The 14,912-nt window shown below is 40.2% G+C and overlaps 1 protein-coding gene across 4 annotated transcripts in view; it reads left to right on the top strand.

Moving 5' to 3' along the window:
- Positions 1 to 5,653: 5,653 nt before the first annotated feature.
- Positions 5,654 to 14,912, top strand: part of LOC116966375 (core histone macro-H2A.2-like) — a 26,504-nt gene continuing 17,245 nt past the window's right edge. The window contains exons 1-3 of one of the 4 annotated variants that reach the window (XM_033012570.1): positions 5,654 to 5,824; positions 13,368 to 13,577; positions 13,752 to 13,858. In XM_033012570.1, coding sequence (XP_032868461.1) covers positions 13,406 to 13,577; positions 13,752 to 13,858 — 279 coding nt within the window. In that variant the 5' untranslated portion in view covers positions 5,654 to 5,824; positions 13,368 to 13,405. Of the gene's footprint in view, positions 5,825 to 5,852; positions 6,103 to 6,783; positions 6,907 to 13,367; positions 13,578 to 13,751; positions 13,859 to 14,912 lie in introns of those variants that run through there. The other 3 variants (XM_033012568.1, XM_033012572.1, XM_033012571.1) reach the window with 3 other exon arrangements.

Genomic DNA, 14,912 nt, shown 5'->3' with positions numbered 1-14,912 from the left:
AGATTATTATAGGAATTTATTATTATCAAGGAATTTTTTCCACTAGACACTATGATTGAAGGAGATAGCTTCGTTACGCATCCACGCGCTCTCCACGAGACATTCAATGCCGTCGAAAGATAAATCTTCAAAACACAGTCTCTTAATTAATAGTTTATTTATTGTCGTAGTAAAAACAGTGAGATATTCATCCAAACTTCTTGTTTAAATACATTTTGATCCGACTCGTAGTCAAACTCCATGGATGGTCAAACTCAGTCAAAAGCTGTGACCTCCCCCATGCTTCCAGACTAAAACTAAAAACTACTAGCGCATCTGCGCAAGAATCCCAGCCACAAACATGCCTCCAACTACGTAATAAATCCCACCCACATAAGTTTTGACAGCATGAAACTTCTTCCTCCATGTCCGATCAATTCATGAATGTCGTAACAATAATGTTGATATGTGAAAGTCCTTCGAGTGAATAATAGGATTTTTAGCAATAACATTCACTCTGATGTTTTGTTTAATTTCCGGATCATTAGCAGAGATTTCAAATCAAGTTTTGGCCATTCTCTGTCTGACTTACAGAGAAACTGGTCCATTGATCCATCTCTTATTGCTTAAGAAGCGGTCTGCTCTCAGTCCTCCAGAAGCTTCATCCGCAGGATTTACTTTTGTGTTAACATATTTCCATTGTGAAACATTAGTAGCTCCCAATACAAAAGAGATTCGGTTTGCTACAAATGTCAAGAAACGTTTGCTCTCATTGTTGAAGTATTTAAGCACCATGGCACTATCGGTCCAGAAGATAGATTCTTCCAGTTGAAGCAGATTTTCTTTTTGCAGCAATATGTCAACTTTAACAGCTAAGACTGCGGCAGTTAGTTCCATTCTGGGAATTGTCATTTATTTCAATGGTGCCACTCTGGCCTTTCCCGTTAAGAATGCAACATGTACTTTGTTATCATTGTCCAGTCTTAACTATGAAACAGTACTGTAGCCACTTTCACTGGCAACTGAGAAATTATGCAGCTGTGCACCTCTGATCTTACCAAAGCTTGTAGGCTTCATGCACTGGTCCACTTTGAATTCTGAGATCTGCTAACCATTCTGTCCATCAGTGAGAGGAAGTTTGTGTTATACTCTCATCCCATCCAAGTGTCAAGAGTGTTTTATTGTCATATGACGGGACAATTAAATTCTTACTTGCTGCAGCACAACAGAATATGTGAATATGTAAACTTTGTATATAACGAGAAAAAAAAGAAAAAGTTCAATAAATAACAAATATAGTGCAAATAACAAATAATATGGTCTTTTACAGTTCAGAGCTCATAGCTTATTTGTTGTGTTTAATAGTCTGATGGCTGCAGGGAAGCAGCTGTTCCTGAACCTGGACATTACAGTCTTCAAGCTCCTGTACCTTCTTCCTGATGGCAGTTGTGAGATAAGTGTGTGGCCAGGATGGTGTGGGTCCTTGATGATTTTGGCTGCCTTTTTGAGGCAGCGACTACGATAGATCCCTTCGACGGTGGGGAGGTCAAAGCCGGCGATGGACTGGGCAGTGGGCACAACCTTTTGTAGTCTTTCGCTCCTGGACGTTCAAGTTGCTGAACCAGGCCACAATGCAACCAGTCAGAATGCTCTCTACCGTGCACCTGTAGAGGTTTAGGAGAATTCTCTTCGACATGCTGAATCTGTAATCTTCTCAGGAAGTAGTGTCGCTGATGTGCCTTTACAATTGCATCGGTGTGCTGGGTCCAGGAAAGATCTGATATATGCACACCCTGGAATTTGAAGCGATTTTGAATTTGAAGGAATTTGAATCCGAACGATCTGGAAGCACTTACACCAAATCATATTCGTTTCCAATCCAACATTACCACCTGGACTCTTTGTGAAAGAAGATTTGTATATAAGAAGCATATAGTGATGTTACAAAACCTACCTTCAGCGGCGCTGCAGTTCTGCCACTGGCTGTGCGCGACTTTGGCGCCTGAGGGGCGGGATTAAAATGCAGGTTTGTATCGCTTGCCGGAGAGAAATTTCCTCGGGCTGCTAGTTGATGAAAAATCGATCGGACTTCCGTTCTCGTTTTTTTTGTAAAAAAATCGCTGGACAATTTAATTGTTGGATTAAAGTAAAAAGCGACTTCGAACGCCTACAACATAATATCAGGACAAAACAAAAGGTAAGTCGTGTATTTCACAAAAAATCTTGCTTCTTGGGGTGGCTTTATTCTAATTTTATGACGCGAAAATGTTATTTGGGCCCCATACGAACTGGCAGTGTCTTTCCTGCCGATATGGGGTTAAAATTCCAATCGATCGCATTCCAGAAACACCCATTCGCAAGATGATTTAAATCCTCTTTTTTTTTGGACAATCATGTCATAAGAGCATCTAAATAGTCTATATTTTGTATTATTGTCTATCCATAGTCAATATTTTTATACTAAATATCCACAACCGTTTTAGTCACATGCATTGTGTAAAAAATAATAATTTTGATTATATTGAGAGTGAATATTTCTAGATTAATTTATGAGAATTAACATTAAATTCCTTCCATCTGGCATATAAATTCATGACTGAGATTTAAAAATTATGTTATATTGTGAATTCTTGTGTGAATGGGATTAGTTTGTTATTTGGATACTTAGACTATTAAACAAAATATATCCTTTTCTTAAGAAATGGATAGATGTTTAGATCTAGTAATTGATTAGATTAATTTAATTAATTTGATGAAACTGATGAATATGAATTTTTTGTTGGGTATTGACGATTTGTTTTAGCGTTTAACTTTATCATTTCTACCTTTTTTCTAAAACTGCAAATAATAACTTGTTTCTGTTAATGCTGTTCAGCGTTTTTTTCCCTTTACATTTTAAACAGATGTCTCCAAAGAAGAAACTGATTTGGACAGCATTCGCAGAGATTATCTGAATTTGGACTACTCCAAATGTGATGATCTACAGGACATTCTTAATGGGATAGTAGTGGGCAGAAAGGCATGTCATGCGTGGTTTGAAGAGCAAAGACTTGTAGTTTACAATGCCAACATTGAAAAGTTGAGGGAAAAACAAGGTGTACAGAGGAAGAGGGTGGGGGAGAGAGGGATGGGGGTGGGAGGAGAGGGAGAGGGGTGAGGAGATGGAGAGGGGGAGAGAGGGAGGGGGAGAGAGGGAGGGGGAGAGGTGTGGGGGAGGGATGGGGTAGAGAGGGAAGGGGGGTGGGGAGAGGGATGGGGGTGGGAGGAGGAGAGGGAGAGGTGAGGAGAGGGAGATGGGGGAGAGAGGTGTGGGGTAGGGGAGGGAGGGGTAAGAGTGGAGGGAGGGGAAATAGTGGGGAGGGGTAGGGACAGTCCATCTGTTCCCCATTCCGTATCACCCCCAGTCCTCTTTCTCTATTCCCACACGTGATGCCGAGCTTCGACACGGGCTGCGGGGGTAGGGGGGAGGAGCTGGGGCTGGTGCAAAGGCATATTTAAATATATCCATTCCGATTGGACACCTGTGAGCATTGGGCATTGTGACATCACACGATGGAACGTTCACCAGGGGCTGGGGCTGCTGCAAAGGCATATGTAAATGGATCCATTCCGATTGGACATCTGTGAGTATTGGGCATTGTGACATCACACGATGGAACGTTCACCAAATTTCTATGGGTGAGAAGCCAGTTTTCTTTTGAAATTTGGGGGGGGGGGGGGGGGGGGGAGGATTTTATTTAACCTCAATCTCCCCTCTCCCCCCACCTGTGAGGTTGGGGGGTGGTTAGTGTGAATGTGATGCCGCAGCCCCCCCCCCCCGCAAACGCGCGTTGGGGAAACAGACCCAACGGGTCTGCACTTGGTCTAGTAATACAATAATATTAAAGTTCTGGTCTTGAGAATATCACATTTTTGAATTTTCAAGGCAGTCTGGGTGTTTATTACTATTTCCGTCACAACGGTCAATTTTATAATTAGCTACAATTAGGTAACTATGCTTTAATTTCAGGTCATCCAAGTAAGATGTTTTATATTTGTTTCAGAATGCTTCAATCTATAATAACTGAAAATTTCATTCAGTTCTCTTAATTTTTAAGAAAGTTATGGGCTTTTGACTCCTCGATCACAGCTTTTGTGTTAAGTCATAATAATAGGGAACAAGATTCTAATTTCCGAGTATGAAAATGGACATAACTTTTTTAATACTGAAGATATGAAAGTGAATTAGTTTTCAAATTAAACTTCTTTTGATGCTTTATCTGATGGGGTAAATTGCAGACTTGATTTTTAAAATCTCAAAATGTTGTAACATTGCTACAATATATGGCAGATCTTTTTTGGAAGAGATGGACAGAAGAATATTTGCCTCTGATCCAAAAGCGACAATGATGATCGAGGGTTAGAAGACATTTTGTCCCAGGTGATATTGTTTTGGTGGTTGATTCTACTGCATCACGAGGTTCTTGGTTGATGGGAAGGATACTGGAGATCATGCCTGACGTTAAGGGTTTGGTGCGCACAGTACAACTTAAGACTAAGAATAATGTTTTAATAAGACCAATAACCAATGCTTGCTTCTAGAAGGCGAAGGTGAAGATGAAATAATTGCTAAAGAAATCTGAATGCTAATATATAATGCATGTTATTTTTTGTTTTTTGATATATGTTAAGCTTTTATAGCTCCTTTTTTTTTAATGTTTATTAGTAATTGCCTCGTTATATACTCAGAACAATTAGGGGCCGGTATGTAGTAGCCATTTAGCTTAACTCAGTATGTTATAACTATAACCCAGTTACCTTCAAATTTAACTGCCTGTAATTATGTGGGTGGGATTTATACGTCTCAGGCGTGTTTGCGGCAGGGATTCTCATGCAGATTCCCTAGAAGTTAGCCTCGTTTGAAGAAGCATCGGGGAGAGGTCACAGCTTTCGATAATGCACGAGTTTGACCATGAGTAAGATCAAAATGTACTTATACAAGAAGTTTGGATGAATATCTTACTGTTTTTACTACTACAATAAATAAACTATTAATCAATAGACTATGTTTTGAAGATTTATCTTTCGACGGCATGTCTCGTGGAGAGCTTGTGAGTGTGTTTCGATTATCTCCTGATCCCGTCTTCAATCATAGTTACTAAAGGAAAGATTCCTTAAAACAATATAGAAATCTGTCACTAAAGGTGGGACACTGTAGAGTATGACATTAATGAACGTATAGAGTGAGAATGTCTGATGAGTGTGCAGTTTTTGCATTGAATATACTTTTATTCTGAAGTTAATTATTTGAAAAAAATTATCTCTGGTGGGATAAGGCAGTGGTGAAGTCTCTTATTTAGAAACCTGTTCCCAGATGTTTACAAGTAAACATTTTTCAACTGGGATAGGAACAACTGTGTTCAAATTTGTTGGTAGGTTGCTTGCTTATTTTAATGCAAATAAATGGTTCATGTTTTAGAGGACAGTTAAAAGTTATTGCTACTGATCTGGAATCACATGTCATACATTAGAGACACTGATTAATTTTCTGTGGTTACTGTTATATAGAATAATTTTAAATTACAAATTATTAATCCGAATTTAAAATTCACAGCTGCAATGGTAGGACTTGTTCATACTTCTACTTGTCTAGAAACTCAACCACCACCAAATTTGTACGTTTTCTTTTGTTTTGCATAATTGAATCCCCTCGCTCAAGAAACCACGTTCGGCTTTATTTTTTCTGCTCCAATGATCCCACCCAGTTTTATTAAGCAAAGACAGAACCATTTCGACGCAGAGGTGACTCGGATAGAAATTTACAATAGGATTCATCAGCTTTATCCGACCAAGTGACACAGAGCAGGTGATAACTTGTCCTACATTGCCACATCTCTGGCGCCGAAATCCATACCGACGGTTGGTTTTAATTTGTTTTTGTGCGTGGGGAAATTTGGGTCTTTTGTAATTCGCCCCCCCTGGTAACCTATCCTCCCCTGCTCTGATCAATTTACTTTGCTGATAGTCTGGGTTTGTATTTTCAAATGTGTTTTGCGAGAGCCACAGAGCTTCTCTTTCCTGCTCCGTGCACAGGATTAACAGACGACAAGGATCTATAGACCCCTTTGCCGCGCAGCAAACGAGGTAAGCACAACACGCTATTAAATATGTTTTACAAATAAACAATAGTGGGTTCACTTGACAAGAACGAATCTTATTCAACGCTCCCGCGCAAAGAAAACAAATTACATCGGCAACTCAGATTTATCTCTGATACCTTGTGGATGTTAGAGGTTTTTGTTGCCGCCGTATTTTTAAAATATGAACAATTGTATTCTATTTATAAAAATTGTGGTCATTTATTTCGTTTGCTAAAAAAAAAATTCGGTGAGAATGGGAACACTCGGCCAAGGAGCTTCATCGTGTGTTTTACGCGTTTCTTTTTCTAAGCCTCCAGGTTTTGTATTTATTTTTAACGTGTTTGTAAATAGAGGGGGGGGGGGGGGGGGGGGGTATGTTTTGTTTGTCGCCGATTCATTCTGCTCGCCGTTCTGAGCAAAGACACCAGAGTATCTTTGGTTCTGAGGAACAGTTGGGAGGCGATGGAACCGCTGCCCGAATAAAGGCTGTCACGGCCTCGCAACTCCGCGTGTAAATGTATAATCAGTAAAACACACGAAAAAAAAGCAAATTCTAATTGCGGAATTAAGAATGCTTACCGTGCGGAGTTGTTCAGAAGACGCGGGTTTTTTGTGCATGTGTCGGGGAGAGGGTGGTGGGGAGGAGGCCTGTGAGCCGAGGCCCTGTGCGAGCCGCTCCGGGGCGACGGTTGAGCGGGGCCGCTCGAGCTCGCAGTTTGAACGACGCCGCGTTCCATTCGGCAGAAGGTGCCGACCGTTAAATGAAGGACGAAAGCGGAGGGAGAGTGAGCAGGCGGTTTTTACAAAGGTACTAAACCAGTGAAGAAAATGTTCTGATGTGAGCGTGATGTGAAGATATTAATTTTGCAGGAAAACAGAATTTTCTTTTAAATGGTATAGATTTTTAAATAAAATTGAATAGAAATGCCCCCTTGTATCAGCTCTCACCATTCACCGTGTTATTGATCGAATTGCTTGTGCGTGTATCATGATGTTCAACACTGAGTCGTTCAGCTTCGTATATAAGTTATTTATTAGCATAACCATATAGAGCGAACACACATAACTGTTGTAGGTTCAAGCTCTAAAATGAATCTGAAGAATAGCCGAACCGGCACACTAGATGACGGAGTAGAAACCCGAACTGGATTACGGATCGGGTGTACAACAGTAAAAACCAGACATGGATCAAATTAGCTAATCGTGATTGATCTACATCGTTCTTCTTAAACTAATTGATTGATTATACCTTTAATAATCCTTTACAGGAAATTACAGTGCCACGACAGCTTCAAGACAGACATAACACCACACATTACCTCAAATAGCTTCCATACTTAACAAGTTAAAATACAATGAATGAAAAAAAGTGCAGTTATTTATGCGAATTATATAACCTTATAGCAGCTGGTTTTGCACATTGGTGCAATCAGTCTCTGACTGAAGATGCTGCTCTTGATCACCTTCAGGGCATGGAGTGGGTGAGTGGGGTTGGTCATTATTGAACCCAGTTTGTTCAAACAGGCCCGCAAACTAAATAAAAGTACATACGACGAAAGCTTACAAACATCACAATATAAGGATGCATACATTAACTAAAACAACAACTAAGCAGTGGAGGATACGAAATTAGCAAGATGAGGAAACGAAGAAGACCATAATCAATTAAAATCTGTGATTAAGAAGGAACTGCAGATGCTGGAAAATCGAAGGTACACAAAAATGCTGGAGAAACTCAGCGGGTGCAGCAGCATCTATGGAGCGAAGGAGATAGGCAACGTTTCGGGCTGAAACCTGATAAGTGTCTAAACAGTCTTTGTACTTCGGGGTTGGGCTTACAAATCCGTCCCGCACGCGTACTCTGCCGTGCTCTTTGCAGGTGATAGCACTGCAGCTGATGGTTCAGTCCGCACTGGTTTCGCAAGAGTCTTTTCCACAGGTGACTTTATAGGTGATTTCGCCAGCGGTTCCTTCGCCGGTGTAAAGACCAACTCGCGGTCTGCTGATACCTGTCCCCCATTCAAACCAACGGTCTCTCCATCAGTCCATAACACGCCATCTGGGACATCCGTGTCACCATACAAATACTGCTGAAATGGCACCGGTAGAGTATGTTTTCTATTCCGCCCCCTCCTTCTGATTAGACTAAATAGGACAGTGGCAGGCTCCTCTTACTACGCCCATACGATAGCAATGTTACACATTTTTGAGATTTAAAAAAATCAAGTCTGCAATTTATCCCATCAGATAAAGCATAAAAATAAGTTTAATTTGACACCTAATTAACTTTCATCTCTTCAGTTAAAAAAATTATGGCCATTTTCATACTCAGAAATTAGCATCTTGGTCCCTATTGCTTTTCCATTGACTTAACACAAAAACTGTGATCGAGGACAGTCAAAAGCCCATAACTTTCTTAAAAATTAAGAGAACAATGAAATTTTCAGTTATTATAGATTGAAGCATTCTGAAACAACTATAAAACATCTTACTTGGATGACCTGAAATTAAAGCATATAATTAGTTACCTAATTGTAGCTAATTACAAAATTGACCATTGTGACGGAAATAGTAATAAACACCCAGACTGCCTTGAAAATTCAAAAATATGATATTCTTAAGATCAGAACTTTAATAATATTGTATTATATGCTGTAAGTCCGTAACAGATAGGTAAATAAATTACAATTTCTAGCAAGTCTTTAGTGTAAATAAGTAATTTCCACAATCTGAAGTTCAAGATCATCTTTAATCAGACTGGAACGGGTCACAAAATTAAAATGCAGGAACAATAAACAATTTGGGAGAAATTGTTTGTTTTATATTGCAAAAGAGATGGGTGTAAGAATACAAGTTTTATGAGCAACATCTGTTAATAATCTGAATAATAATCTTGTTCCTTAAAATCTCTCCAGTATTGTAAAAAGACACATTCTTTTTGCAATATTGACAAATGCATTGCTCCTGAAAATTTTGTCGACAACATTTTTCTTTCCGCTTTTAAGCAAACATAATATTTTTAAAACCTGATCAACCGGTTTAACAATGAGTTTTGAGTCAAAATAACGCACCACTTTTCTATGGTAAATCAGATTTTCAGCTAGTATCTGGATTTAAATAAACAATCATGATATTGAACTTTTCTGCACAATAAGCACACCATTGCAGCTGCCCACAAGATGGCGCAAGCTGAAAGGCCCAGGTGGGTTTTGGAAGGCAAAATTGAGGGCTTGATTTTGGATTGCCCAAAGCCTCCTGAACAAAGAGATTAGTAATGGTGAAAATAAGCTTAAAATTAAAACGATTGATAATTAATTTCTATTAAAACATATTTAGATATAAATTGATTGAAGAACTTACCGAACAAAAAAAACAATTTTAAACACTTTCATTTTATGAAGGTTGGCAACCCCTTTATAATGAATGGGAATAACATATGCATCCAACCCCTCGACATTAAAATTAGCAACCGCTCCAAGACTGGTGAATTCATAACTGAACGTCTGACCACCTGAGGGTATTTTACTTTCCAAGCTTCAGCATGTAGGTGCAGAAATCCAGAACTTCCTGATGCGTGTATTTGAGCTAACTAGTATTTTTGTTTGGAACAGCCTGCGAGCCAGTGGTGCATTGCTTATATGCAACAAATTGTTTGGAAAATGCAGTTTATTTTTGATATGTTAGTTTTGACTTCTTGAATCAGTATATAGTTTAAGTTTTATGTTCCAAATTGGGGGGAAGGCTGAGATGCAGCCTGTCAGAATACCTTCTTTAGTGCATCTGTAGAAGTTCGAGAGAAGTGATAAATTGCCCCTTCAATTTTTGACTCGCTTTGTCAATTTGAACTGAACTTTTCATATATAAGTTGCCCGACAAGTGCTAAAGAGGTGCAGATAAATTGAACATTGTAGTGTTGATATTTTGTCGTTGTAAACTGTAAATTGCAGCCAGTGTTGGTTTATTTTTAGGGTTTCTTGAGGCCCTTGCTAGAATTTTACCAGTTCTTTGACTTGCACGATTATAATTAAATTATTAAATACATCAGTGCTCGAGATTCAGGCTCAATCCTGACCTTGGGTGATGTCTGTGTAGTTTGCACATTTTCCCTTTTATTGCGTGGGTTTCCTCCAGGCGCTGTGGTGTCCTCTCACATCACAAAGATATGCGGGTTTGTTGGTGTGGACGGTGGGCCGAAGGGACTGTTTCCATGCTACATCAATCAAAAATACTTGGGGGAGGAGGAGGGTGGTGGTAGAGAATAGTAATAGTTAAAATCGATTTACTTTTTGGTCAAATAAGGAAAAATCAAAGAGATATGAGCAATAAATGTAAATATGAATGTTAAATAAATAGATAGTCTGGTTCAAATAAATGACTAACAGCAGCTGATTACATTTTTTTTAAATTGACATAATTTCTATTGAGTGACGTTTGAAAACAGTGAAGTTATGTTAACTCATGTAAAACCTAGATGCAGTGAGAAAATAAGTTATAATGCAGGATATGCAATTCATTGTACTAGCCCTATCCATCCACGCACAATTCGCCTCAGTGTGGTTGCACTCTGTCATTCAGACTGAATCAGTGCAATTCGTTGCCACAGACGGCTATGGGGCCCAAAGATAGACACAAAATGCTGGAGTAACTCAGGCAGCATCTCTGGTGAGAAGGAACGGGTGATGTTTCGGGTCGAGACCCCAGGGCTCGAAATTAGCGGTTGCCTGGGTGCCAATGGCAACCTACAGTCCCAACGAGCAACCTAAAAACCATGCCATTTTGCCCGGCTTGGCAAGCACCCAGGACACCTATCGTTTAATTCTGAGCGGGCCCCCTCTCTATCTCTCTATCTCTCTCTCTCTCTCTCTCTCTCTCTCTCTGTCACTCTCCGTCTCCGCCCGCCATCCGTATCGGGTCTCTGGTTTCCGCTCGCTCTTCATCCACCGGCACGGCAGCCCGCCTTATACATGCACACTGCCACGGCCTGCACATCCTCCCCCTGCACATGCGCACAACCACGGCCAGCACATCATCGGCCGTGGTTGTGCGCATGTGCCGCCCTGCACATGCGCACTGCCACGGCAACACGTCAGCGTCGGCCACTTTCTCCCTCCCTTTGCATTGTGGGAGATCTGGCCACCATTGCTGTCAGATCGCCGCCTCACCGCGACCGCTGAAAACCAACGCAGAATCACTCCCTGGAGCTGGAGTAACTTGCTTCTTGGTTTCCTGGTCCTCCAAAAATATTCGAAATGGAATTTAAACTGGACTGGACCCACCAGCACCAAACTCCAAAAAATAACAGCCTATTGCATTTTATCTGTTTATTTATTGTGTATATATGTGGTCTATGCTATACAGACACACTGAACATCTCCTGTTCTGTATTATGTTTACATATTCTGTTGGGCTGCAGCAAGCAAGAATTTCATTGTCCTATCTGGGACACATGACAATAAAACTCTCTTGACTTGGACTGAAGCAAAAAAGAGAAGAGTTCTTGGGGAAAAAAGACCTACCTTAAATTTAGTTGTATCTGGTTGGGTACCTATGGTAGGGTGAAGACTATTCCATGCTTTAATTGTGCGGGGGAACTCCATGGAGCAGGCAGCATCTCTGGATAGAAGAAATTGGGTGACGTTTCGAGGAGAGATCCTTCTTTAGATTTCCTCTGGTTTTAGTGTTTTTAGTTTAATTTAAAGATACAGCGTGGAAACAGGCCCTTCGGCCCACCGAGTCCACGCCGACCACCAATTACCCGTACACTAGTTCTATCCCACACATTAACGTAAGTTAAGAGTCAAGAGTGTTAAGAGTCAAGAGTGTTTTATTCTCTCACGTCCCAGTTAGAACAATGAAATCCTTATTTGCAGCAGCACAACAGAATATGTAAACATAGTACTCTGTAAACAATGTTATAAACGAGAAAACAAAACTCCATACAGACAGCACCCATATTCAGGATCAATTCTGGGTCTCTGGCAATTTTAGGCAGCAACTTTATGGCCAATGTACTGCCCCATAGTCTTGAACTGAATTAAAACATACAGTAATTGTAAAGGGGGACATAGCGTCACTTAGAGATTTAAGACTGAAAATGGATAGTTTCTTTTTTTTTAGTAACCAAAGTTATCAACGTATAATTTTTTGTGTGTTGGAAAATAAAATATAGTGGCACAGCTGGTGGACTTGCTGCCTCAAACGCCAGAGATCTGTGTTTGATCCTGTTCTCAGGCACTGTCTGTGTTGAATTTGCACATTCTCCCTGCAAGCAGGTCTGTTTCCTCCCACATCCCAAAGGTGCTTTGGCTTTGAAGGTTAACTTGTCTCTGTAAAATTGCCCCTAATGTGCAGGGAGTGTGTGAGGAAAGTGGGATAACAGAACTTGTGTGAATGGATAGACTAAAATGCTGGAGAAACTCAGCATGTGAGGCAGCATCTATGGAGCGAAGGAAATAGGCGACGTTTCAGGTCGAGACCCTTCTTCAGGGTGGGTGGGGGGGGAGGGGGGCAGAAGAAGAAAGGAAGAGGCGGAGACAGTGGGCTGAGGGAGACCTGGGAAGTGGAGGAGAAAGCAGGGACTACCTGAAATTGGAGGTCAATGTTTATACCGCTGGGGTGTAAACTGCCCAAGCGAAATATGATGTGCTTCTCCTCCAATTTACGGTGGGCCGCACTCTGGCCATGGAGGATGCCCAGGACAGAAAGGTTGGATTCAGAATGGGAGGGGGGAATTGAAGTGCCGAGCCACCGGGTGATCAGGTAGGTTATTGCGAACCGAGCGGAAGTGTTGGGCGAAGCGATCGCCAAGCTTACGCTTGGTTGGAGGAGGTGCAGGTGAACTTCATGTTTAAAGATTGGAGATTAAATGTGCTACAAAATTGTGGTGTAGACCTGTGCCAAAGTACTAATGTTTAGGCTTTGTGTCCCAAAAATAGTAAGATAAAAATGTGAAAATCCCGAGTGATGGATAAGGATTGCTGTTCAACATTTCTTTTAAGCTACTGTCAAACTTGCTGACTCTTCCTACTATATCCATTTATTGCTATATCCAGAAACCTGTCTGCAGCTGTTGAATTTGTTTGATAATGTAAGAAAGATTTTAGTTGCTGGCCTATTATGCAAACTAAACACCTTTCTAATAGACAAATATTTGCAGGATAATAAAGGAATGACAGGGAGAGTGGGAAGAAAGCTGGCATGTTTTCTGAGCCAAATATCCTGGTGTGCTACAAGATTCAATGTCTAAATGACCAATTATATCCTTTTCAGATCTACAGGTGGTATTTTTCTAACTCACAAATTGCAAGATGTCAGCCCGAAGTGGAAAAAAGAAAATGATCAAGATATCACGCTCATCCAGAGCAGGAATCATTTTTCCTGTTGGCAGACTGTTGCGTTACTTGCGGAAATCAACATTCAAATATCGTATTGGAATGGGAGCACCCATTTACCTGGCTGCAGTCATGGAGTACCTTGCAGGTAAAAGTCTAAATTTAGAACATGAAAACCAGGTTAATGTCTAAAGCTTAAAAACAAATTATTTTTGAGGAATCAAAATGTTAATTTTGGAGGAAGTTTTATTTTGGCACTTTCGGCAAATATTTCTGGTATCAGTTGTTTTAAACTTAATAACAAACGTTTATTCTTGTGCAGCTGAAATTCTGGAATTGGCTGGAAATGCAGCCAGGGATAACAAAAAGAGTAGAATAACTCCAAGGCACATTCTGCTGGCAGTGGCAAATGATGAAGAACTAAACCAGGTAAGGCTATTGGTGTTAGTTATCTTGATCTATTTGAAACCCAATTCATGAGTTTTCTTGATGCTTGTAGAAATCTTTAATTTTCAACAGAGAAAGATACTTGGAGGATATGGAGAGTGCAGCTAAGTGTAGAAGGACTTCATTCAGCCCATAATGGTTTCTTGCAGCACACTCCTTCGGACCCATCCTGTCCCTCTTTTTCCTGTGATTCTTCTACCACATACTTTGACACGTGCTATTTATTTAAACTGGGTATTTATTTATTTACCCACTATTTACAGTATCCATTTAACCTACCGGCACATTTTTGCGAACTGGAAGGAAACTGGATGCTGTATCAGAATTTTTTTTTAAATTCCTCCAGCGTTTGTGTCTACCTTTATATATTACAAAAAAAATACAGATTGCTGTAAATCTGAAAGGAAATGGGAAAAGTTAGAAACATAAAGCAGGCCAGTCAGCGCACGTGGAAAGAGAAACACTTAACATCACGGGCCATGGACCTTTTATTAGAACTGAATGAAGGCATGAAACATTTATGGCTGTACTGACTCTAATATGAAAATATTAAGCAGGTGTGAAGAGCATCTGCTAGTTATACTGACCTCGTACTGTCATGCTGTATCTAGAATTGAACTGACTTCTAAGGCAAGATGCTTTTCACCATGTTTAAGAAGGAACTGCAGATGCTGGAAAATCGAAGGTAGACAAAAGTGCTGGAGAAACTCATCATACTTTTCACCATGCTGCCCACTGCAAAATCCTCTTGAGAATTGCAAAGTGCCTTTCCTTTCATCAAGTATAGTTATACTTGTGTATAGATTTTGAAGGGTTGCGGCTTTGAGTGTAATAAAAACTTTAGTAATCGATGAAGTAACATTTGTTGTCATGGCCTAATAGCACTCTTGCGAATCAAGACAATTTTAATTCCAGTCCTGGAAATAATTTGAGCGCATAATCAATGCTGTACTTTTGGAGATGGTTTTGAGTTTATTCGAGTGTGTAAAAAATCCTATGGCATCTACATTCTTGGATGTTCATGCATTTGTCAATA

Source organism: Amblyraja radiata, chromosome 37, assembly GCF_010909765.2.
Source record: "Amblyraja radiata isolate CabotCenter1 chromosome 37, sAmbRad1.1.pri, whole genome shotgun sequence".
NCBI lineage: Eukaryota > Metazoa > Chordata > Chondrichthyes > Rajiformes > Rajidae > Amblyraja > Amblyraja radiata.
The sequence above is the reverse complement of the archived record's forward strand: the minus strand, read 5'-3'. Positions and strand labels throughout refer to the sequence as shown.